This window comes from Corythoichthys intestinalis, chromosome 20, assembly GCF_030265065.1.
Source record: "Corythoichthys intestinalis isolate RoL2023-P3 chromosome 20, ASM3026506v1, whole genome shotgun sequence".
NCBI lineage: Eukaryota > Metazoa > Chordata > Actinopteri > Syngnathiformes > Syngnathidae > Corythoichthys > Corythoichthys intestinalis.
In genome coordinates, this window is record NC_080414.1 from 8,986,655 (window position 1) to 9,012,447 (window position 25,793).

Here is a 25,793-nt window from a genome sequence, read left to right on the forward strand (position 1 = left end):
TATTTGCTTTGGCTGTTTAGATACTGTGTCCCAGAACTCCTCCTACTCCCAAGAAGAACAGGCGACCCAGCATTCACAGGCATCTTCCCCAACAGTGGAGTGCTCTCCTCGGCCTTCTGTGGTTGGCGGAACAGGTCAGAGGGTACGGGGTGATGGTCAAGATGGAGATGCAGGTTCCAACAGGTATTTATCTTAATTTTTAATTGCTTTGACGATCTCCCTACCAGGCATTGGTAGTAACGAGTTCCATTTACTCCGTTACATTTACTTGTGGACGTTTTTAGAAAAATGTACTTTTAAAAGCAGTTTTACTATGCCATACTTTTTACTTTTACTTGAGTAGATTTGTGAAGACAAAACACTACTATTAGTCCTCTACTTTGGCCTACTCCAGAGTCGTAACATTTTTCCTCTTTATTCTACATATTAGATTTGACTTTATTTTTCCCAGAGATGCCAACAGTGGCTCTATCAGTTTCACCAATTGGATGTCACAACAATAATCACGTGACTCTATTATACCTATGAGACGGACCAATACAGTCACACGACCAGACACAAGTTTGCAATCAGAAGCGATATGATCACGCTGGCCTTTTAAGTCATGTGGCATCTTTAAAGCACCGTAAAAATGAAACTATTTGACATAAAATTAACATTACTTAAAAGCGTGGATTTGTTTGAACCTTTCTCCCAGTTTTTATTAAGCAGCCATTTAGTTGACACTGATAGACTCTTTTTCAATTCATGGTGGGAAATGTTTTTTTCTTCCACCAGAGGGCACACTTGTTCTTTGGACGGTTAATGCTTCATTTTTCTATTTCAGTTCGATGATTTTTATTTATTTATTTTTACCTAATATGGTCATTTCACAGGTTATAGTAGGCATGTGCCTGTTACCAGTTTCAAAGTTTGCCATGGTATGAAAACATCACAGATTCAAAACCACAAACATTTTCCTTCACACCATAGTACGGTTTTAGCTGTTTTTTATGTCTCAAAAATGCTGCAAGAAATCCGTGGCTTGGAGCGGCAGCGCTCACCCCTCCCCCTCCGGTTGTTGCTCTGTCCTGTGTCTGTCGGTGACGCTACACCTGAGCTTTTTCCCCCTTCAAAAAAGACAAAGTCGCTAGTATGGGAGTACTTCGGCAACCGAAAAGAAACATACATCCGCGGCTTAGAGGTGGACGCCGACATGCTTGCTGAGGGTGGTTACCAGGGGAAGCAACACCTCCAACATAATTTCACATTTACGTGACCATCATCCGTCACTTTACACAAAATTTAAGGAAAGTAAACTTTGTCATGAACGTTTCCCACCAGCTACAAGAGTTCAGTCCAGCGTGTTTACTGTTTAGTGTGTCTAGTGATGGTAAAACAAATACTATAACGTAAGCTTCTTAACGAGGCAGATGACGTGGCTAGTTAGCATGCCAAGACTGCTAACTCGTTTCCGCTCTACCATTAGCCTTCTTTTGTAGTCTTCTGGCATTGTAAACATCTGTTCAAAGTAATATTTTCATAATACAGCCTGTGGTGTTTTTTCTCTTTGGCAACTATCTGTGTTGAGATGATGATAATGATACGAGTCATACACATCGCTCTCTTACTCTCGCTCTCCATTAACATTCAACTAAATAATAGTAGTAGTGTTACCTTTTTTATAAAATCAATTTGATCATATATTGTTTAAGTCCAGTTTTATATTACCAAGGGTTCTTGTTTTCACGTTGAACAACTTCAGCTGCAGCTGTGGGTTTAGTTCTATTTATTTCAATTTTATTCAAAATATTTGTTATTTATTTTTGTTATTTTATTTTAAACATTATATTCATGTTGATGTTGCAATTTGAAAATATGTTGTGAAAAATAATAAAATCCTATTCAATAGAAAAAAGTTATAATAAGTTATAATTGCAATACCGTGAAACCGCAGTATTTTTGCTTAAGGTTATCATACCGGCAAAATCTCATACCGGCACATGCTTAGGTTATAGTACAGTATACGGCTGCAGCTATCGATTATTTTGATAGTCGATTAATCGATGAACTAGTTAGTTCGAATAATCGAGTAATCAGATAAGGAATATAAAAATTACAATACCTGAGCTGAGCCTCAAACGGTATAAAAAATTAATAAATGAGGATCTAAATACAACAAAAGAACAATTGGCTAACTTACATAGCAAAAGTCCACTAGCTTAAATTCTGTAAAATGCTAAACAAATGCTTCAAACACATATTCCCATTAAAAAATGACTAAATATACCAATAAACCAAATTGCAAATGCATTAAAAAACATAAGCTGGTCTTAACAGTGAGCAGCTGGATTCAGCCTTTTGAAATGAGTTTTGTCATATTCACTGTTGCCACGAGAGGGCAGTGTATCCACCCAAATCAGCAAAACTAAATGCAAACACTTTCAAAGCAAACTATTACAACGCCACTTTCATTCAACGAATAAGCATATGAAGCAGCAAAATTTAATTCGAATATTTTTTTCTAATTGAATTACTCAAATTAATTGATTAATCGTTGCAGCACTAGTACAGTATAATAATAATAACTTCATAATAAATGAAGTTGTGTTGAGGGAAAAAAAAAAACTTTATTTAAAAAATCAGACATTGTAAGCTGTGCTCACAATGTTACTTATTACGTGCGTATTCTTTTCACCGGATACTTTTTTACTTGTGTACATTTTTGGGAAGACTACTTATATGTTTTACTTGAGTACGGTAATATTATTTTGAAGTAACGCTACTCTTGAGTAAAAATTCTGACCACTCTACCCACCTCTGCTCCCTACCATCTCATAGGTCTGTCTTTATACTACAAGTACTAATGTTTTCTTCCTGCCTGTTGCTCACCCAGTGGCAGCTTACATGGGAGTGCAGTGGCAGCCCAGACAGCCAGACAGACACCTCCTGCAGATGTGGGCCGGTGGGCGCTCCCTGACCAGGATGTAGAAGATGACCCAGAGATAGAGCTGCATCAGCTCACTTTGGCTCAGTTCACTGTAGAAACCCTGGAACATGTCATTCCGCTGCTTAAAACAGGTAAATGTTTTCCACAAAATGTCAAAAAAAGCTTAACGGAGCTTGCCATGCCTTTCAAATGTATACAGAATCCATTATTTGCCATATTAATGTTATTTGACAAACCATTCGAAATTATTGTTCATGATTTACAGTGCCCTCCATAATTATTGGCACCCCTGAAAAAGATGTGTTTTTTTAGCTTCTAATATATTTTTTTTATTCAAATAATATGGGACCTTAATGGGAAAAAAAGAGAAAAATCCAACCTTCAATACAAGTGCATTCATTCAGTGGGAAAAAATCCCACATAAAGAAATTGTTATTTGACATCAAATAATGTGTGTTACAATTATTAGCACCCCTGGTGTTAATACTTTGTACAACCCCCTTTTGCCAACAAAACAAGGTCTGGGGACTGCGATGGCCATGGGAGGAGCTTGATTTTGTGTCTGGTGAACCATTTCTGTGTAGATTTGGCCATATGTTTAGGGTCATTGTCTTGCTGAAAGACCCAGTGACGACCCATCTTCAGCTTTCGGGTAGAGGACAACAGATTTTGATTTAAAATGTCCTGGTATTTCAAAGCATTCATGATGCCATGCACCCTAACAAGGTTCCCAGGGCCTTTGGAAGCGAAACAACCCCACAGCTTCACTGACCCACCCTCATACTTCACAGTGGGTATGAGGTGCTTTTCAGCATGCGAATCCTTCGTGGCACGCCAGACCCACTTAGAGTGCTTGTTGCCAAAAAGCTCAATCTTGGTCTCACACAAAAATACACACGGTCCCAGGCTTCAATTGGGACCGTGTGCTTTGGTCAGATGAGAAAAGCTTGTTTTGTTGGCAAAAGGGGGTTGTACAAAGTATTAACACCAGAGGTGCTAATAATTGTGACACACATTATTTGATGTCAAATAATTCTTTCTTTATGTGGGATTTTCTCCCCACTGAATTAATGCACTTGTATCGAAGGTTGGATTTTTCTCTTTTTTTCCATTTAGGTCCCATATTATTTGAATAAAAAAATATATATATTAGAAGCTAAAAAACACATCTTTTTCAGGGGTGCCAATAATTATGGAGGGCACTGTATGCAGTTCTATGTAAATAATTGTCGTCAAAATTGATTCATCGCATTTTGGGAAAAGAGCTTCTCAAATTATGAAACGGTAACTTTTTGAAAATTCCCTTTCTCCTTCTTAATCCTTTTGTATTTTTCAGATGCTTCACACGTGTTCTGTCGTGTTCTGGAGCTGCTGTTCGACACCGTCCTCCTGCTTGGGGACAGCATTTCCGAACTGGTCTGGGACGATCGCAGCCTGGTGGGGATGGAGCTGGCAAGTCAAAACACAGCTTGCGAAGCCTCTTATGCAGATGAATGGATGTGCTTCACTAGACGGGGGAGGGGCTGGTGTACTGGGTTTTGCCTCTAGGCAATTTGCCACAAACACATAGGCATACGCTACTCAGGAGTCAACATGGATTTGATGGGAGTGATTAGGCGGAATGATTTCAGAATGTTACATACATTTCCATTTTGCAACAAATATATGATTTGTAGAAGGATTTTAGCTGCCATTATGGCTTTACACGGTGCACGTACTCGAGTTATGATTTCACTCAAGATTTGGATTAGAGTTGTCTGATAATTACTTTTTAACCTATAACCAATATGGCCCAACTCCAAAAATCCAATACGATATCACACCGATTCCGATATATGTGGTCGTGGACTTAACATATTATGGCTAATTGTATTGTGAAGCTTTAATAATGATAAATGTAACAACTTCAAGGTTTTCCAAATAAACATCCTGTGAAAAATTAGAGGACAACGGAAGTTACACAAAAAGTGCCTATAATTCCCAATAAATTTACTAATTACTTTATCATTCAATATTTTTCGATCATTTATTATTATAGTACATTATTGTGATGGGTCTTATTATTGCTGTTCTATGCACGCCTGACACTTTTTTTGACCGATATTCAAAACGGTAGTCTGAACAGTCGCCCGAAAAGATTGGATATGACCCCAAAATATTGGATCCCCGCATTAAAGCCTGCGGTAGTCTAGGCTGTAATGATAACTGTAATTTTCAGACTATAAGCCGCTACTTGTTTCCTTCATTTTGAATCCTGCGGCTTATAGTCCATTGGGACTTATTTTTGTTGATTTATTTGGGTTAATAGGTAACACTTTATTTAACAGCGGCGTCATAAGACTGTCATAAAACCGTCGAAATTTTGACATGATACTATCATTGGCATGACTGAATGCTTATGAGAGATGTCATTAAATGTCATCCGGCAAATTATGTCACTAACTTTATTTATATCCAGCTCTGATCTTTTACATGCATTCAAAGTGAGATAATTTCCCGGATAACACTAAATGACATCTATTATAAGCATTCACTAATGCTCATGACATTGTCATGTCATAATTATGATTGTCTAATGACAGTCTTTTGGTGTCACTGTCAAATAAAGTGTTACCAAATACAATAACTTGCAATTAATGAAACAACTGAAACAGCAACTGAAGAAATAATTAGCACAGAACATGAATTTTGATTGTTATTTACATCTGTAGTGCTGCAATGCATGCTAGGAGGAATGTTAGATGACAACAGTATTGACAGCACGTGGCAGCATAGGTTGACTGTCTCCCCTAAGGGAGCCGAGATAGCCAAATGAAGTTTCTTGAAGCAATGAAGCTTTGCAGCCAATTGGTACAAAGCTTCATGGTGGTTCATTTGGTCTTATGACCGTCGTATGATGCCACTGTTAAATGAAGTGTTACCCGTTAATATCTTTTGTTGTAAATATACAGTGAGGACAGCTGCAGCTTATAGTCCAGTGCGGCTTATCTATGAACAAATGCCGTTTTCATGTCTAATTTGGTGGCTATTGGCTCATAGTCAGGTGCACCTTATAGTGCGAAAATTACGGTATTTGTTGCGATATTGCTACAGCCAGGGGCAGAACTGAGCGCGATGTCACGGATATGCGAAGTTGTTTTACAGATTGTTCCCCATTTAGTTTTTCTTAATTCATCCCCATTGACCAATCAACAGGTGGCAAATGGCAGCAACACCCTACCACTACCATATGCGTGACATTGTTCACTAGAGTTGTCGGGTAATGACTTTTTAACCAATATTGTCCAACTCCAAAAATCCCATACTGATATCTAACCGATATCGATAAATGTGGTCATGGACTTAACATATTTTTGCTAATTCATAAGTTTATAATTAATTACTTTTTAGTCATTTTTGTTTTTTTAACTTTTAGACCATAAATGCAAATGGTCTGCTCACATAACAAATCCCAAGCGTCTTCGTTTGGAGACATCTAATGGTCATTAGGCATAACCGCTAGAGCTGGGAATCTTTGGGCACCTAACGATTCGATTACGATTACGATTCAGAGGGTCCGATTCGATTATAAAACGATTATTGATGCACCCCCCTCTTTTTTTTTTTTTCTTCTTTTTTTTTTAAATGTTTTGTACATTAGTTCCAAAATTGTTCAAAAATCCTCTCAGGCTAAACCAAACTACTATTTTAGTATCAAGTTAACATATAACAGTAAACAAATATACAAAAATAACAGTAAATAAAATACTCCAGTCCCCATTCTGTATTAGCAGCTTTAAACTACATTCAATTAATTTAATGTTGTGAATCAACCGTTACAGTTGTTAAAATTGCTCCCGTTATTCCATAATTTCCCTTCTGTCTACTTTTGACATGTCAAAGTTTTAAAACTGTTTCATCATTTAAAGATCGATTCAAGACAAGATTTTGCCGATTTAGGATTATTTTAGCTAAAAAGTTAATTAGGTTCGCTACAACAGAGCCTTCTCGAAAAGTCTAGCCGTATGTTTGTAGCAACTAGCAACTGGACGTTGTTTGTAGCCGCTGTCGGCCCGAGTCAGGTATTATTGTTTTTTTTTTTTTTTTATCTAGCGGCATGAGTTGAACATGATATTTACTCTCGGTCCGTTCCTCATTGCGTCCCAAAGACCGCTCCGACTGTGTTTTACTTCCGCTTTACCTGGTATAATTCAATAATCGGAATTTGGATGTTTGTGAATTGCTCTCGAATCTTCCACGGCCGAATCGCGAATAATCTAAGAACCGGAAATTTCACACGCCTCTAATAACCGCTGTGCTAAGGTTGTACAAAGGCAGAACATTCACTTCACGATAATGAAAAGACAATGTCAATATTGTCCGATATCATTGTAAAATACCTTTATCGCCCGATGTTATATGCAACCCCGATAATATCGGACAACTCAAATTTGGATGCAGTTGAGCCATGTGAATTTTTAAAACAAAACTAGCTGGAAGGTTTTTTGGGGGATGTAAATAAAACTCAAAATAGTCCTTTTTTTGCCCTTTGATTGACTGATGACTAGAGCTGCATCTATCGATTATTTTGATAGTCAATTAATAGATGAACTAGGTTGAATAATCGAGTAATCGGATAAGGAACATAAAAAACTAAGCTGAACCTCAAACAGTATAAAAAAAATAAAATAAATGAAGATCTAAGTGCAACAAAAGAACAATTAAGGCTAGCTTAAATGCCACAATAAAATGCTTTTTTTTTTTTTTTTTTACAAAAAAACAATTGGCTAACGCTAGCTTAAATGCTATGATAAAATGCAAACTTTTTTTTTTTTTTAACAATGCTCTTAGCAAATGGTTCGAATACATATTCCCACAAAACAAAAACAAAAAACGGCTAAATATACCTATTAAAAAAATTACGAATGCGTTGAAAACCATTAGCTTAAACAAAAAGATAGCTTATGTTGGTCTTAACAGGGAGCAGCTGGATTCAGCCATTTGAAATGAGTTATGTCATATTCACTTTTGCCACTAAAGGGCAGTGTATACACCCAAATCAATAAAACTTTCAAACTTTCAAAACAAACCATTACAATGCCACTTTAATTAGACGAATACTCGAAGCAGCAAAATTTAATTTGAATCTTTTTTCTAATCGAATTACTCGAGTTAATCCAGGGTGTAGCACGTCTTTGTAACCCTGAAAATTATAAGCAATGGAGAAAATTGGATGAAAATCTAAACATTTTACTAATCAGACAAGTTGTAATAACACTATTCTTTCTTTCTGAACCATATTTCTTCATCCTCTGTTCAAGAGAGTTTTTTCGCTGTAGGATTCGTACTGTAAACTTGTCAAGAAGAGGGGCCCTAAGGCCCTCTGCTGTTTAATACATGCCATTCAACGTCTTGTGGCCTGTTTTGTCATATTTATGCGGAGAGCAGTTTTGCGTGGCAGACCTTGAGTTTTTTTGTCCGATGGGAACGCTCATGTCTGAAGCCAAACAGGCAAACAATAAACAGGACACTTACTGCCCCCTACTGGTATTAAATAATCACTGTTCCTCACTGAACAAAGTCGCCGAGAATAGATTGCTCCAGTTTCTTCATTGTAAGATAGATGCATCAGTATTCTGTCCAAAAATAACACTCATATCCTCCTTTACACTATTTATTAATTTATTTTTTTATGTCTGCGTTGAGCAAGTATTTCCCTCGGCTGTCAGCTACTATCTGTGCATTGTGTGTGAACTGTGAAAAGAACATTCATTTGATTGCATTTGTTTATTGTAGATGGAGAAGCTTCAAACATGTATGGATTTGCAAGCAGATGTACTGAGTTACCATCAGGATAATAAAAGTGGTTCTCAAGCTCACCACAGAGTTGCATACATAGGCTCGGCCGCATTCGTCATTAAGTTCCTGCAGACTATACTTCCTGTTGAAAAGGTGTGTGTGCCATCTTCATAGTAGAAATCACGGCTTTCTTAATTATACTAAACAATGTGTTATATCACAGGCAAGTGAGAATGTACCAGAGAAGGCAGTAACAGCTCTTTTTCACCTGTGCTTGGACAAGTCATTTGGCATGGCATTACCCAGCATGCAAGAGGCAGCAGTGGCCTACTTGGAACAGTTAAACACGGACAGCCATGAGCTCTGCAGGAAAGTGACCCGCATTGCTCTGTGCATGAAATCCACTTGCCGCTTCCTGAAGGAGGAACGGAATACTGAGGTATGATGGTGATGTCACTTACAGTAAAAGCATAGGCGGAGTTTGACTTTTGGGGCAGGGGGGCACAACATGTTGAAGACCCCGAAACGCTGTGTCAGCAATAAAATTAACTTACAAGAGTATTTATAATAATACAGTGCCCTCCATAATTATTGGCACCCTTGGTTAAGATGTGTTTTTTAGCTTCTAATATTTTTTTTAATTCAAATAATATGGGACCTTAATGGAAAAAAAGAGAAAAATCCAACCTTCAATACAAGTGCATCTATTCAGTGGGGAAAAAATCCCACATAAAGAAATAATTATTTGACATCAAATAATGTGTGTCACAATTATTAGCACCCAAGGTGTTAATACTTTGTACAACCCCCTTTTGCCAACAAAACAAGGTCTGGGGACTGAGATGGCCACGGGAGGAGCTTGATTTTGTGTCTGGTGAACCATTTCTGTGTAGATTTGGCCATATGTTTAGGGTCATTGTCTTGCTGAAAGACCCAGTGACGACCCATCTTCAGCTTTCGGGCAGAGGGCAACAGATTTTGATTTAATATGTCCTGGTATTTCAAAGCATTCATGATACCATGCAAGGTTCCCAGGGCCTTTGGAAGCAAAACAGCCCCACAGCATCACTGACCCACCCCCATACTTCACAGTGGGTATGAGGTGTTTTTCAGCATGCGCATCTTTCGTGGCACGCCAGACCCACTTAGTGTTTGTTGCCAAAAAGCTCAATCTTGGTCTCATCTGACCAAAGCACACGGTCCCAGGATTCAACTGGGACCGTGTGCTTCAACTGGGACCGTGTGTTTGGGGGTGGGTCAGTGATGCTGTGGAGCTGTTTCGCTTCCAAAGGCCATGGGAACCTTGCTAGGGTGCATGGCAAAAAGTTGCTTCAATCAAAATATATATTTTCAATAAAAATTGTTGTGTTTGAATGCAAAAATAAATTTGAAACAAAAAAAAAATGCATGTGAAAGCTATTTTTCTTTGATTTAATTCTTTAGGGGGGGTTGAAGCCACTTTTGTGATTGAAGTAATGTTGATTTGTGTTTGGGCCACATTCTGGCTAGGACGTTTTCGTCTTTATTATTCAATCAAAAAATAAGTTGCTTCAAAAAATATATATATTTAATATATATATAATGAATATATATAAATACATATATTTTCAAAAAGAAAAATCACTTCAATCAAAAAAAAAAAGAAAATTAAATTATTGAAAACGTTTTTGAATGCAAAAAAATATTTGAGATTGAAAAATTTGCATTTGAACACTTAATTTTTCATTGAAAAAGTTTTATTTTGATTGAAGCAATTCTTTTTGTGTGTGGGCCATATTATGGGTAGGACATTTGTGTCTAAATCAGTGTATCCACCCAAATCAATAAAACTAAATGCAAACACTATCAAAACAAACCATTGTAACGCCGCTCTAACTGAATGAATACTCGAAGCGGCAAAATATTATTCGAAGCTTTTCTCTAATCGAATTACTCGAGTTGATCGATTGATCGTTGCAGCACTAGTTTCAATAGAGAAAGTTAATTCTATATACCTGTACAGTGGGGCAAATAAATATTTAGTCAACCACCAATTGTGCAAGTTCTCCTACTTGAAAAGATTAGAGAGGCCTGTAATTGTCAACATGGGTAACCCTCAACCATGAGAGACAGAATTTATTTCCAAATTAGAGTGGAAAATAAGTATTTGGTCACCTACAAACAAGCAAGATTTCTGGCTGTCAAAGAGGTCTAACTTCTTCTAACGAGGTCTAACAAGGCTCCGCTTGTTACCTGTATTAATGGCACCTGTTCTAACTCATTATCGGTATTAAAGACACCTGTCCACAAGCTCAGTCAGTCACAATCAAAACTCCACTATGGCTAGGACCAAAGAGCTGTCGAAGGACACCAGACAAAATTGCAGACCTGCACCAGGCTGGGAAGACTGAATCTGCAATAGGTAAAACGTTTGGTGTAAAGAAATCAACTGCGGGAGCAATTATTAGAAAATGGAAGCCATACAATACCACTGATAATCTCCCTCGATCTGGGGCTCCATGCAAGAGCTCAACCAGTGGCGTCAAAATGATAACAAGAACGGTGAGCAAAAATCCCAGAACCACACATGGGGACCTAGTGAATGACCTACAGAGAGCTGGGACCACAGTAACAAAGGCTACTATCAGTAACACAATGCGCCGCCAGGGACTCAAATCCTGCACTGCCAGACATGTCCCCCTGCTGAACAAAGTACACGTCCAGGCCCGTCTGCGGTTCGCTAGAGAGCATTTGGATGATCCAGAAGAGGACTGGATGAATGTGTTGTGGTCCGATGAAACCAAAATAGAACCTTTTGGTAGAAACACAGGTTCTCGTGTTTAGAGGAGAAAGAATACTGAATTGCATCTGAAGAACACCATACCCACTGTGAAGCATGGGGGTGGAAACATCATGGTTTGGGGCTGTTTTTCTGCAAAGGGACCAGGACGACTGATCTGTGTAAAGGAAAGATTGAATGGGGCCATGTATCGAGAGATTTTGAGTGAAAATCTCCTTCCATCAGCAAGGGCATTGAAAATGAGACGTGGCTGGGTCTTTCAACCTGACAATGATCCCAAACACACAGCCAGGGCAACAAAGGAGTGGTTTCGTAAGAAGCATTTCAAGGTCCTGGAGTGGCCTAGCCAGTCTCCAGATCTAAACCCCATTAAAAATCTGTGGAGGGAGTTGAAAGTCCATGTTGCCCAACGACAACCCCAAAACATCACTGCTCTAGAGGAGATCTGCATGGAGTAATGGGCCAAAATACCAGCAACAGTGTGTGAAAAGCTTGTGAGGAGTTACAGAAAACGTTTGGCCTCCGTTATTGCCAACAAAGGCTACGTATGAACAGATGAACTTTTGGTATTGACCAAATACTTATTTTCCACCATGATTTGCAAATCAATTATTTAAAAATCAAACAATGTGATTTTCTGTTCCACATTCTCTCTCATTGTTGAGGTTTACCCATGTTGACAATTACAGGCCTCTCTAATATTTTCAAGTGAGAGAGCTTGAACAATTAGTGGCTGACTAAATACTTATTTGCCCCACTGTACAGTACCAGAAAATTTAGGTATCTCTTTGCGACTTGCTCGCAACCACTTTAGTCTTCCTAGCTGCGCACCCTAAATCAGCTGAATGATCTCATTGTGATTGTGGAAAATTTAGGGGCAAATATTCATATTTACACTCATTTTGACAATTAACAACAACTGGTTTTAAATATGGAACAAAGCTTTGTGTCAGTAACATTAATATACAAGAATAATTATTATTATACAAGAAAAAAACTGGAAATTTAAAGGTGGTACAAGCGTTAATGCATGACATTTTAGAGGGAAAAGGACTCCAGTTTAGCAGAAGTCTATAGCCCTGCACTCACAACCCGAGTGAGGATAAGCAGTACAAGAAATGTATAAAACGAGTAGCCTTCTCCCGATAGAGCATTTAACTAATTCAGAGCTGTGTTTCAATATTGTAAACCATTTAGTCACGTTGATTCAAGCTGACATATTTCTTTATCCAGGGAGAAAAGAACTGGCTCGAACTACTGGAGCTGGCGGAGCTGGCAATAGAAGGGCTTCCATTTCATGAACACTTGCCCATCGTTAAGGAATGCATTCATTTCTGCTCCTATTTGTGAGTTACAAATGATTACATTTATGACCACATGCTATTTCACATTTTACCCCTCTTTTAAACTGATGTGGTTTATGGTCAGGTGGAAATTTGATCACCCCAGTCCCGTCCTTCAAATGGAGAGTCAGAAACTCCTCCTCAAGCTGTTGTCACATCCAATGCTACCTGTCAAGACGGAAACCTACATGTGCGCATTAACTGTGGTTCAGGTCGGATCATCATGTCTTATAATACAGTGTTTAAATGACATTTGATGGTTAAATCAACCACCACTAAGAATCAACCACGGTTTTTTCTTTAAAAATAAGTTTTAATGTTATAGTTATTGTATGCACCACCCACAGAAGTGCCTTGGGATTCAGAATGCGTCGCAACAAGAATCAGGACTCTGCAACGGAGTGAACTTCCTCCTACACCACAAGGTGCTGTATGAAATAAGTGCCTTTGGTCTCCAGGATTCTGCAGAGAAGGTGAGTACACATTTATGTCTTTTGAATGTACAATCCCAACGCCAATGAAGTTGGGATGTTTTCAAACAAAATCATAATATCACATTTCCCACACTATAAGGCGCACCTAAAAGCTTTCAATTTTCTTAAAAGCCGATAGTACGCCCTATAATTCGAGGCGCCTTATACATGGATCAATATTTGTTCATCTTGGCATGACATTCCCTTTAGCGCAGCTCCATCTAGTGGATGCAGTGGATGTTGAGGGTGTGCCTTATACTCCGATGCGCCTTATAGAGCGGAAAATACGGTGCAACGATTTGCGAATGTTGTGGTTGCATCACGTTCCAAAAGAAGTGAAGGAATGCACACCAAACACCTGTTTGTAACATTCCACATGTTAACAGGTTAATTGGCAACAAATGGGTGCCATGATTGAGTATAATCATTCAAGCAAAGGTTCACCGCTTTCTGAATAAGTGAGAAAATAGTCGAAAGTTTTCAGGACAATGTTACTCAATATACCGAATTGGGCCGAATATAAGACGGCCCTGATTAGAAGACGAGAAAAAAGACTTTTTGAACACAAATTAATTTTTATACAGAAAATCATTACAGTACATCCGAAACAAATGATTATCACAATGTATTGCAGGGAAAAAGCATGTTATTTTGCCTCATTCAAATCTTAATATCTGAACATTTAAATATGTAAACCAAAGTGCAATCACATTTGTAAATGGATGGCTTCTGGTTTTTGAAATGTAAATAAACCAATCTATTGTGATAAAACAACAAAATTGCAATAACTGCATTAACCATCAAAGTGAAGTCTAACTGTAACTTTAGTCTTGAAACAAATCTGAATAAGGAAAAACATTGCAATAAAATAATGCAAACTGGTGAAAATAAAAAGAGTAGCTGAGATCTGTCATAACAGAACATCGCTTCAATGATATCTGGCGCCATCTAGCGTCGTGAATGGGTATAATGTCTAGACGGCGAATATAAGACGATCCCCTTTTTCAGTGTTATTTTAATGCAAAAACCACTGTCTTATATTCGGGCCAATACGGTACAATTGCAGGGAATTTAGGTATTTCATTATCTACGGTACAAAATATAATCAAAAGGTTCCATACTTGTCAACCCGAGGCCGTTGGCAATCTTACAAATAGTGACGTATGCCCTAACAAATTGATGACTAATCTTACAACGTTTTATAGAGTGTGCAATAAGAAATAAAAATAAAACTCCATTTTTAATTCAATTCAATTTAATTCAATTTTATTTGTATAGCCCTGAATCACAACAAAGTTGTCTCAAAGGGCTTTGCAGATACAATATGATACACCATCAGAAACAGCAAATGAAGCAACAAAGATGAAAAAAAAAAAGTTCAAGTCCTGGGTATCCCCCATCCTTAGACCCTCCATGTCGGCAAGGAAAAATTCCAAAAATTCCAGAGTCTTTGGGAGAAAATGAGAAACCTTGGGGAGTACCACAGTCAGGAGAGATCCACTCCCAGGACGGATAGACAGGAAGCCCCAGGACTGCCAATGGGAATTATCAGGCGAAGTTACAGTCCGTAAAAATGCAGTGGAGTAAAGGAACAAGAAGAGATCCATCTAGCCGGATGAGACGGGGGTAGCAACGAGGACATCCATCCAGCCAGGGGTCCGGACAGTCAGGAGGCTGCAGCTGAAAAATAGCCCCTCCCCAGAGGGGAGGGGGGAAAGGTGACACCGGGTGACTAGTGATGAACAGACTAGACAACTAGATATTAACATTGGAAAATAAAAATAAAGTAAGACAAGTGGTAGGTAGAGTGAGAAAAAGGAGATAGAACTCAGTGGCTGTACTTCCCCCAGCATTATAGCTTCTAGTGCAGCTTAGACTAAACTGTGAGTCTACTCCGACTTCAACTAGCCTGACCATAAGCTTTGTCGAATAGGAATGTTTTTAATCTAGTCTTAAATGTGCAGACAGTCTCGGCTTCTTTAATGTTAGCTGGAAGCTGATTCCATAAAACAGGGGCTTGGTGGCTAAAGGCTCTAGCTCCGACAGTACTTTTAGAAGACTTTTAAAATAATATGAATTTATTTGGTAATATTGTCACATATAACCTGGTGCAATCAAAGAACAATATCTTCAGCTACATCATGATTACTAAAATTTAACAGTTGCTTTTGTTATAATTGTATGTAGCCCTTTTGGCAATTTTGATGGCTGCACTTCAGCTCGCAATTCAGTTTGACTTCAAGGTAGTTCGTTAGTGTGTCCAATTACGAATTAAAAAGGTCAATTAATAAACTTAACTTACCGATGCAATCTTTGAGTCAGGGAACATTTCTTTTTCTAATTCTGAGAAATGATCAGCAATAGTTGCAGGCAAATTTTGTTCGGCAACAAATTGGCAGAATAAAATCTCTGCTTTCGTCACTTTTCACTCTGCAGACTGCATCTTTATGACCAGTGTTGTTAATCTTACTTTAAAAAAAGTAATTAATTACAGTTACAAATTACTTCTTCCATAATGTTATTGAGTTAGTAACTCAGTTACCTGAATGTAAGAGTAATTAGTTACTTGGAAAAGTAACTGGTGTTACCTTTCATGTTTTTTTTTTTTCATTTTTCCCCAAAAACAAAACAAAACAAAAAAACATAGTAACCTCTGTTATGTTTGGAAGTCATTTAATGTTGCGAATCAACCGTTAAAGGTGTTAAAGTTGCTCCCGTTTTATCATTTGTTCCCTTCTGTCTACTTTCGATATGTGAAAGTTTTAAAACTGTTTCATCATTTAAAGATAGATTCAAGTCAAGATTTTGCCGATTTAGGAGTATTTTAGATAAAAAGTTACTTAGGTTCGCTAGGAACGTTCACTACAACAGAGCCTTTCTGAGAAGTCTACTGCTTTAAGATGGCGGTTGTTTACTAATGCCGCCGAGTCTGTCATTTCGCATCTAGATCTATATGCATATTATATGTTGTGTTGCATCAAGTGGGCGTAGATTGTAGGCTGTCGGCTACAGTCAGGTAATATTGGAGCCACCTAGCATTGCGTTTGACACAGCGTCACAACTCTTCCCTCCTTCCCACTTCCACTCATCTTTCTCCACGTCTCTAACTTTTCTCGCGTCATTCAACCAACGTAAACGCATAGTAACGCACATTGTCTCGTTGCCGAAACGGTGACAAAATCCGAACGGAGAAAAAAAAAACGTAATTCACGAAAAACGTACAGATATTGAACGTACGGCGTACACATTTAAAAATCAGTGCTCACTTGTACAAATTACACCGAAACCGTACAACTTGACAGGTATGAGGTTCAGGGAATCTAGAAATCACTGCATGCATAGTAGATCGCCGTGATCCTCGGGCCCTTAAATGGCACTGCACCACAAAGAGGACGGCTACTACAGAATGGGCCCTGCAATACTTCAGAAACCATTGAAGGTGGACATCATCGACTGTGTTATCCTCAGTTGCCGGATGAAACTCTACAGTGCAAAGTTGAAGGGTAAAAAAGCACAGGTGTTTTCTATAAGCCTGGGTTTATTTAAAATAGAGTGTGAAAAAGTGGAAAACTGTTCTGTGGTTTGACAACTCAAGATTTCAAGACTTTGGCACGAAAACCACACTGGTGATAACTATTAAAAAAATATTCTTAAGTTGCAGGTGCACTAGCTAAACATTGACTTTGAAGATGACTTAACTCTAGGGTGAATCTACCAGTAATTATCTTTTGTAACACCCCGCTGTGTCCCCTAAAAATGTTAAATCTAGCCATTTTAAGGATCCTGGGGCAAGGTCATTCATGCAAATGAACTCAGGCTAGCCATCACTTTTTAGAGATGTTAGTTTAACTCCTGGTTGTGAGCAGTAATAGTAATTAAACAAAAGGCCCGCGCAGCAGTTATGTGCATCATGGGCCTTGTAAAGCTCTCCAACATTATATTAAGGCCGTTAAACTGCCAGCATCACGTCGTGTCAGACATTTTGAAGTCTGTCACTTGCATTACCTGCTGTCTTTATCCACAGTACTAAATGTCACTCCACCACTTAACCTGTGATCTACAGGTGAATGTCGCTGCCAAGGATATCCTGCTATTTCTGCTCAAGGGACGATTGATGATGACAAAGGCAACCTGGGACAGATTCATTGCGGCACGTTCGCGGGTCATCGCTGTATTACAGGTGTTATACTCTTTGTAAATTATATTTGTACAGCACATTTCACAAAGCTCTACAGCGCCTAAAATTTATGATCTGCTGTTAATGCGTCGAGGTGGGTGGGGGTGTCGGATGTTACCCTGTAATCAAAATAACAGTGATGAAAAGTGCAAATGTAGCATTTGTGAAGCAACAAAGACTTTATTGAGCTGCCAGAGAGCAATATTTGCTGCAGTTATTGTCTCATTTACATACAGTGGGGCAAATAAGTATTTAGTCAACCACTAATTGTGCAAGTTCTCCCACTTGAAAATATTAGAGAGGCCTGTAATTGTCAACATGGGTAAACCTCAACCATGAGAGACAGAATGTGAAAAAAAAAAACAGAAAATCACATTGTTTGATTTTTAATGAATTTATTTGCAAATCATGGTGGAAAATAGCTCAAAAGTTCATCTCAATACTTTGTTATGTACCCTTTGTTGGCAATAACGGAGGCCAAACGTTTTCTGTAACTCTTCCCAAGCTTTTCACAAACTGTTGCTGGTATTTTGGCCCATTCCTCCATGCAGATCTCTAGAGCAGTGATGTTTTGGGGCTGTCGTTGGGCAACACGGACTTTCAACTCCCTCCACAGATTTCCTATGGGGTTGAGATCTGGAGACTGGCTAGGCCTCTCCAGGACCTTGAAATGCTTCTTAAGAAGCCACTCCTTTGTTGCCCAGGCTGTGTGTTTGGGATCATTGTCATGCTGAAAGATCCAGCCATGTCTCATCTTCAATGCCCTTGCTGATGGAAGGAGACTTTCACTCAAAATCTCTCGATACATGGCCCCATTTATTCTTTCCTTTACACAGATCAGTCGTCTTGGTCCCTTTGCAGAAAAACAGCCCCAAAGCATGATTTTTCCACCCCATGCTTCACAGTGGGTATGGTGTTCTTTGGATGCAATTCAGTATTCGTTCTCCTCCAAACACGAGAACCTGTGTTTCTACCAAAAAGTTCTATTTTGGTTTCATCTGACCATAACACATTCTCCCAGTCCTCTTCTGGATCATCTAAATGCTCTCTAGAGAACCGCAGACGGGCCTGGACGTGTACTTTCTTCAGCAGGGGGACACGTCTGGCAGTGCAGGATTTGAGTCCCTGGCTGCGCATTGTGTTACTGATTTGCCTGGTATACCAGACTCACCGCTGTTCCAGCGATTGAGTCTGGCGACCGTCCGGCGGATCAAATTCCGAGGGCGGAGCAAGCCACAGCAAACAGACAGCGGAGTGGACCAATCAGCGACGGGCAGACGTGACGTTGTTAAAGTGACAAGTAATTAGCGTGAGCGGAGAATGGAGAAGTTTATTCAACATGGCTAGCGCGAGCCATGTTGACTGTTGTCAATGACTTGTTTCGATGTGTTTTTGGTCATTTAAAACTGGTTTTACCGCGGATTGGAACATATTCTCGGCTCTCCCGTTCGCCGTCTGTGTTGTTGTAGACACGACTTTCGGCGCGCAAGAGTGACGTTACTCGTTAAGAACACGTCACGCAAATAAACGAATCTGATTGGACGATTGATTTTGTACCTTGCTCGAGAGGCCGTTAATGGGCTGGGTCCCAGACGATTTCTCACAGTGTTTGAAAAATACAGGGAGAATAGTCTGGCTGTGCCAGGCAAGTTACTGATTGTAGCCTTTGTTACTGTGGTCCCAGCTCTCTGTAGGTCATTCACTAGGTCCCCCCGTGTGGTTCTGGGATTTTTGCTCACCGTTGCGTGGAGCCCCAGATTGAGGGAGATTGTCAGTGTTGTTTTATGTCTTCCATTTTCTAATAATTGCTCCCACAGTTGATTTCTTTACACCAAACGTTTTACCTATTGCAGATTCAGTTTTGCCCGCCTGGTGCAGGTCTACAATTTTGTCTCTGGTGTCCTTCGACAGCTCTTTGGTCTTGGCCATAGTGGAGTTTTGGAGTGTGACTGACTGAAGTTGTGGACATGTGTCTTTTGTACCGATAATGAGTTAAAAACAGTGCCAATAATACAGGTAACGAGTGGAGCCTCGTTAGACATTGTTAGAAGAAGTTAGACCTCTTTAACGGCCAGAAATCTTGCTTGTTTGTAGGTGACCAGATACTTATTTTCCGCTCTAATTTGGAAATAAATTCTTTAAAAATCCAAAAATATGATTTTTTTTTTTTTTTTTCACATTCTGTCTCTCATGGTTGAGGTTTACCCATGTTGACAATTACAGGCCTCTCTAACCTTTTCAAGTAGGAAAACTCCAACACAATTGGTGGTTGACTAAATACTTATTTGCCCCACTGTAGTCCTGTTTTATTGTTTGTTTTTGTTTTTGTTTTTTTTGGGTAGGGGGGCATGCTGTTATTAATTGTACCGTTCCAGGCAGCAGAAAGCCTGAAAATCCCTCATCAATATGCATGCGATTGTGACAAGGCTGTCGAGCATGATTTAATTCAAGGGGGCCATTCAGAAATGTGCCCATCCTGTCAACAAGCGACAAAATGAAAACCACCCGTAATCAAAGTGATGCATATTTTACTTACTCTTCAGCTGCTTAGCGGGAATTCCCCATTGTTCACTTCATTTTCTGCCAAGGCTGTTTGAAAACGCGTGTCTGGTGTGTGTGCACGAGACAGGGTTATGCCAACACTGAGGATTCACTGGGAAGATGTGTGCTGCTACTAAGTGACATGTCGGAGGTGGCAAGAGACGACATGTTTCCAAGCACAGCCAAGTTAAAAGCAGCTCTCAGACTTCTTTTCACCAGACGGCCACCGTGAGTCAATATTTCTAATGATGTCTTGCTGTGTGTTTCTACCATGTGTGTGCACATGCATCATATTCCTGCCCAGAATGAGTGTGTATTTTTGTACACTAATTGCATGGTTCTTTTGTTCCTCAGCTTAGACAAAGTGATTAGTTGGCTTGGTTTTTGTTTTTTTTAAGCTAAGCAGACAAGCTCTTGAGAATTTTTGTGATGGACACATTATTACAGTCTGCTGCTGTCGGCCGATCAGCTCATCAAGTCATCTAAATGCTTTGCGAGGTCTGTGTAAAACAGCTACTCGGTCCCAGTCTATGAATATTGATGAAAGTGGAAATTTGCAGCCGGCCAGTGGATGAGCTCCGATGAATTTTGAACACATAACAGATTTGTCTGCTCTGCTTGACGCTTTTGCTAGCGATTACGCGAGAAGTATTTTGCTTCTGAAGCGGCTTGTGTAGCTTCATAATGAAGATAAAACACTCCCCCCCCCCCCCCCCCCCCCGACAACACTGAAGTTGATTTATGTGGTCATGCTGAGAAAAGATGATTATTTTCTTGGGTGAGTTTTCAATGAAGTCTTTTCATTGTACACAGGGTGAGGATAGCAGCAGTTCAACACATTGTGCCGCTTCTAACCGGAGGAGGTGATGCTAAGGCAACCAGGCCACTGCTCAGCCAGTCAGTGATCTCCTCGCTTCCCAATCTCTATTGCATCAGGCAACTGGTGGATGTCAGTCTTGACACCAGCAACAAGTCTGTACTGAAGGTATCAATCGACACTTTACCCAATCACATATTTTTGCAACCGTTTCCGAGTCACCTGATTTTGAGAATCTGCTGATACTGAGTCCCACCCGATACCGATTTTAGAGCTGGGAATCTTTGGGCACCTAACGATTCGATTCCGATTACGATTCAGAGGCTCCGATTCGATTATAAAACGATTATTGATGCACCTCCCTCCTTTTTTTTTTGTTTTTTTTTTTTTGTTTTTGTACATTACAATCACATTTTGTACATTAGTTCCAAGATTGTTCAAAAATACTCTCAGGCTGAACCAAACTACTATTTCAGTATCAAGTTAACATATAGCAGCAAACAAAAATAACATTAAATAAAAAAACTACAGTCCCCATTCTGTATCAGCAGCTTTAAACTACATTCAAGTAATTTAATGTTGTGACTCAACCGTTAAAGTTGTTAAAATTGCTCCCGTTATTCCATAACTTCCCTTTTGTCTACTTTCGACATGTGAAAGTTTTAAAACTATTTTAAAGATAGATTCAAGTCAATATTTTACCGATTTAGGAGTATTTTAGATAAAAAGTTAATTAGGTTTGCTTGGAAGGTTCGCTACAACAGCCTTGCAGGGAAGTGTACTGCTTTAAGATAGCGGCCGTTTACTAACGCCCGCATCTAGCTTTTTTGAAGATGTGCTGCTAACGCGACCGAATCTATAATGCGTCTAGTCCTATATAAATGATATCTACCGTAACATTATGTGGATGTACTTTGTAGCAGCTTTTCGGCAGAAGTCAGGTATGTTGTTGTGTTTTTTATCTCGTGGCATGAGTTGAGCTAGAGCCGCGAGTTGAGCATTGGCATTACACGAGGGGCCGGGTAATGAGAAGCATGATGTTTAGCTACTCTTTCTCCGTTCCGTCCCGAAGACTGCGCGGCACGCTGAGTGTGTTGTACTTCCGCTTTACTTGGCATATTTCAATAATCGGAATTTGGATGTTTGTGAATCGTTCTCGAATCTTCCACGGCCGAATTGCGAATAATCTAGAATCGGAAATTTTGCACACCTCTAACCGATTTTATATATATATATTTTTTTTTTTTTTCTACAAAAGTTCCAAACATGTTTAGGGCTGTAGCTATCAATGATTTTAGTTGTCAATTAATAGATGAAATAGTTGGTTCGAATAATCGAGTAATCGGATAAGAAACATGAAAAATTCAAATACCTGAGTTGAGCCTCAAACGGTATTTAAAAAAAAAAAACAAAAACAAAAAAAAAAAACTTTGGACAACAAAAGAACAATTGGCTAACTTATATAGCAAAAGTCAGCTAGCTTAAATACTATAAAATGCTAACGTTTTTTCTTTTTTTACAATGCTCTTAACAAATGGTTCAGACACATCCAGTATTCCCACAAAAATAGGTTTAACATACCTATAAACTAAATTACAAATGCATTAAAAAAAAAACATTAACTCAAACAAAAACTTAGCTTACGTTGGTCTTCACAGGAAGCAGTTGGATTCAGCCATGTGAAAAGAGGCAGACCAGAGGGCAGTATATCCACCCTCATCAATAAAACTAATTTCAAACACTTTTTAAAATAAATCATTAAAACGCCAATTTAATTAAACGAATACTCGAAGCAACAAAATTTAATTCGAATATTTTTTTCAATCGAATACTCGAATTAATCGATTAATCGTTGCAGCACTAGTATATATATATATAATATATGTGTATGTACTGCTCACAAAAATTAAAGGAACACCATGTTCCTTTAATTTTTGTGAGCAGCAGTGTATATAATATTTTATATTTATGTATTTATAATACAGTCTTTTTTTTTTTTTGGTACAGTATTTGTGGAATTTTAGAATGAAACTATACCTTTAAACGTGCATATTTTTGTCAACTCATATTTTCCCTTTTAATAAGGTGTCGGCAGTGGAGAAGCTATATGGCATGCTGTCCTCAGACACCACTGACATGGCTCTGAGAAGATCTGCTGCAGAGCAGCTGTCTGTGGTTCTACATGGTGAGCGTTCGTTAAAAACTCCTTACGTTTCGCTTCTGTAATTCTTATAAACTCTTTAAGGATCACCTTTTAGTTTACATCGGCGTTTCCTACCATATGCCAGAGTGCTGTCAAACCAGAGAAAGCGTTTATGTTTCACCAGAAAAACTGCTGACTAGTTACTTGGCCCCTGCTTACTTTACTTCTCTGCTTCCTAAATTGGTTTCACGACACACTCTTGCTCTCATCTTTGTGTTGGAGTTACAAACAGTGTAGCAGAATGCAATTGCAAACAATTTTTTGGGGCACACGTTCTGATGTGTAGTTATGTTGTATTGTAGAAATTAAAACCCAAAAGAACATAATGCATTTTATTTGTAATCATAAGTGTATCATTTACCACCAGTATTTAAAAAACATGGTGAGTTGTTATTACAGCATTCCGGACAATTGGCTCGAGTCGCAAATTTGATGACTCGCACTTTGACTCGGACTTAAAGGGAAAAAAGGCAGACTCGGACTTGACTCGCTTGACCTGGGAGGGTCCGAGACTCGACTCGACTTGTGAGGCAATAACTGGAGACTTGACTTGTGAGACAATGACTCTAGACTTGAAAAAATTTGATCGTAGATTGGTACCCACCTGCCAGTGATCCGCCTGGTCACCTTGGCCTTGACTCTGCTTGACTTGACTTGACTAAACCTTAAGATTCAACTTGACTTGACTCGACATGACCTTGTGACTAGACTTGAAGTGATTTGCCCAAAATGGATAAGGTTAGGGATTAGGGCTGCAGCTATCGATTATTTTAGTAGTCGATTAATCGATGAAGTAGTTAGTTCGATCAGATAAGGGACATAAAAAAAATTAAAATACCTGAGCTTGGCCTCAAACGGTATTAAAATAAACGAGTACAACAAAAGAACAATTGGCTAATTTACATAGCAAAAATCAGATAGCTTAAATACTATAAAATGCTAACATTTTTTACAATGCTCTTAACAAACGGGTCAAACACATATTACCACAAAAAACGTCTAAATATATCTATAAACTAAATTACGAATGCATTAAAAAAAAACATTAGCTCAAACAAAAACTTAGCTTATGTTGGTCTTAACAGGGAGCAGCTGGATTCAGCCATGTGAAATGAGTTATGCCAAATTCACTAATGCCACTAGAGGGCAGTGTATCCACCCAAATCAATAAAACTAAATGCAAATACTTTCAAAACAAACCATTACAACGTCACTTTACCGTATTGGCCCGAATATAAGAGGGCCCTGATGATAAGACGACCCCCTCTTTTTCAAGACCCAAGTTTGAAAAAAGACTTTTTGAACGCAATATTGCAATGTATTTGAGAGAAAAAGCATGTTATTTTGCCTCATTCAAATCTTAATATTTGAACATTTAAATATGTAAACCAAAGTGCAATCACATTCGTAAATGAATGGCTTCTGGTTTTTGAACTGTAAATAAACTAATCTATTGGGATTAGGGCTGCAGCTATCGAATATTTTAGTAATCGAGTAATCGACTGAAAATTCTATCGATTAATCGAGTAATCGGATAAAACAAATATATTTTTAGGTGAAGAGCAATTATAAATATACATGAGAAAACAAGACATTTCATCTAATCTTGAACCATTTTCAGTCAATCAATGTCTTTATTTTCGATGTATATTGTTGAAAACAGCCAACAATTGCATCTCAGATGTAACTAGAATTAAAAAAAAGACTAATTCACTGCTTTCACTCAAAAAACTTGTAGATCTTATTAAAAAAAAATATATATATATATATATATATATCTTACCTAAAAATGCCGTTACGCTTGATAACACACATCACTTAAAAGTTTGGATTTTTTCCCACCTGTTTCAATTGAATTTCTCTTTGTGTCAAGCCATTTTTAAGTTCTAGTTAAGTTTTAAGTTAGTCTAAACTGTAAGTCCTGATAGGATTTTGAGTTTTTGCAGTGTTCAAAATAAATGTATGATACAGGCTGTATTGGAGCACATTAGGGACCAGTGCTACTTGGTGTTTTATCCAGCAATGACTACTGAGCTAAAATTGATCGTTAGCATGATTAAGTTTTTATTTTACACCCTCATCACTCCACAATGCTATGCTATGTTATGTTAAAGCCTGTATGTAACACACGTTAGCCACGCATCGACAGTGGTCATAATTAATTGAAACTTAGCCCTCCGCAGGGCTAGCGTTAAGTGAGGTAGTAGCGACAGTAACGTTAATCTTATGTATTAGCGCTCTTTATTAGCGCTTAGCGCTCTACTGCTTGATAGCGGCTGTTTACTAACGCTGCCCAGACGCGGCCGAGTCTGTCATTTTTCATCTAGTTCAACATACATGTGATCTCTATGAGACGCTACCTGTACCAACGTAGCATCGTGCGGGCTAGTACTTAGCAACGTTGGCGTCATTTGTGGCGGCTGTCGGCTGCAGTAAGTTTTTTTTTTTCCCCTTCTTCCTCTCCGCACGTGACAGCGCGTTGTCCCGCATTAAAAGTAGTCCGAGCAAAACGTGATGCTTAGAGCTGTCAAAATAAACGATTACTCGAGGTGAATAAAATTACTCGGATCAGTTTTTAAACTCGAGTCACTCGAGTTGCTTGAGTACTCGTTTCAGCTCTAATTGTGATTAAACAAATTTGCAATAACTGCATTAACCATCAAAGTGGGGTCTAACTGTAACTGTAGTCTTGAAACTAATCTGAATAAGGAAAAACTTCGCAATAAAATAATGGAAACTGGTTAAACTTGAGA

At 38.7% G+C, this 25,793-nt stretch overlaps 1 protein-coding gene across 2 annotated transcripts in view; it reads left to right on the top strand.

Annotated features, from left to right (window-relative positions):
* Positions 1 to 25,793, top strand: part of rttn (rotatin) — a 104,762-nt gene that overhangs the window by 9,823 nt on the left and 69,146 nt on the right. For both annotated transcript variants that reach the window (XM_057824397.1, XM_057824398.1), the window contains exons 8-19: positions 21 to 183; positions 2,876 to 3,060; positions 4,266 to 4,381; positions 8,705 to 8,860; positions 8,931 to 9,146; positions 12,720 to 12,832; positions 12,915 to 13,041; positions 13,177 to 13,302; positions 17,366 to 17,482; positions 20,109 to 20,248; positions 20,834 to 21,005; positions 22,923 to 23,022. In XM_057824397.1, the coding sequence (XP_057680380.1) occupies positions 21 to 183; positions 2,876 to 3,060; positions 4,266 to 4,381; positions 8,705 to 8,860; positions 8,931 to 9,146; positions 12,720 to 12,832; positions 12,915 to 13,041; positions 13,177 to 13,302; positions 17,366 to 17,482; positions 20,109 to 20,248; positions 20,834 to 21,005; positions 22,923 to 23,022 (1,731 nt within the window). The remainder of the gene's footprint in view (positions 1 to 20; positions 184 to 2,875; positions 3,061 to 4,265; positions 4,382 to 8,704; positions 8,861 to 8,930; positions 9,147 to 12,719; positions 12,833 to 12,914; positions 13,042 to 13,176; positions 13,303 to 17,365; positions 17,483 to 20,108; positions 20,249 to 20,833; positions 21,006 to 22,922; positions 23,023 to 25,793) is intronic.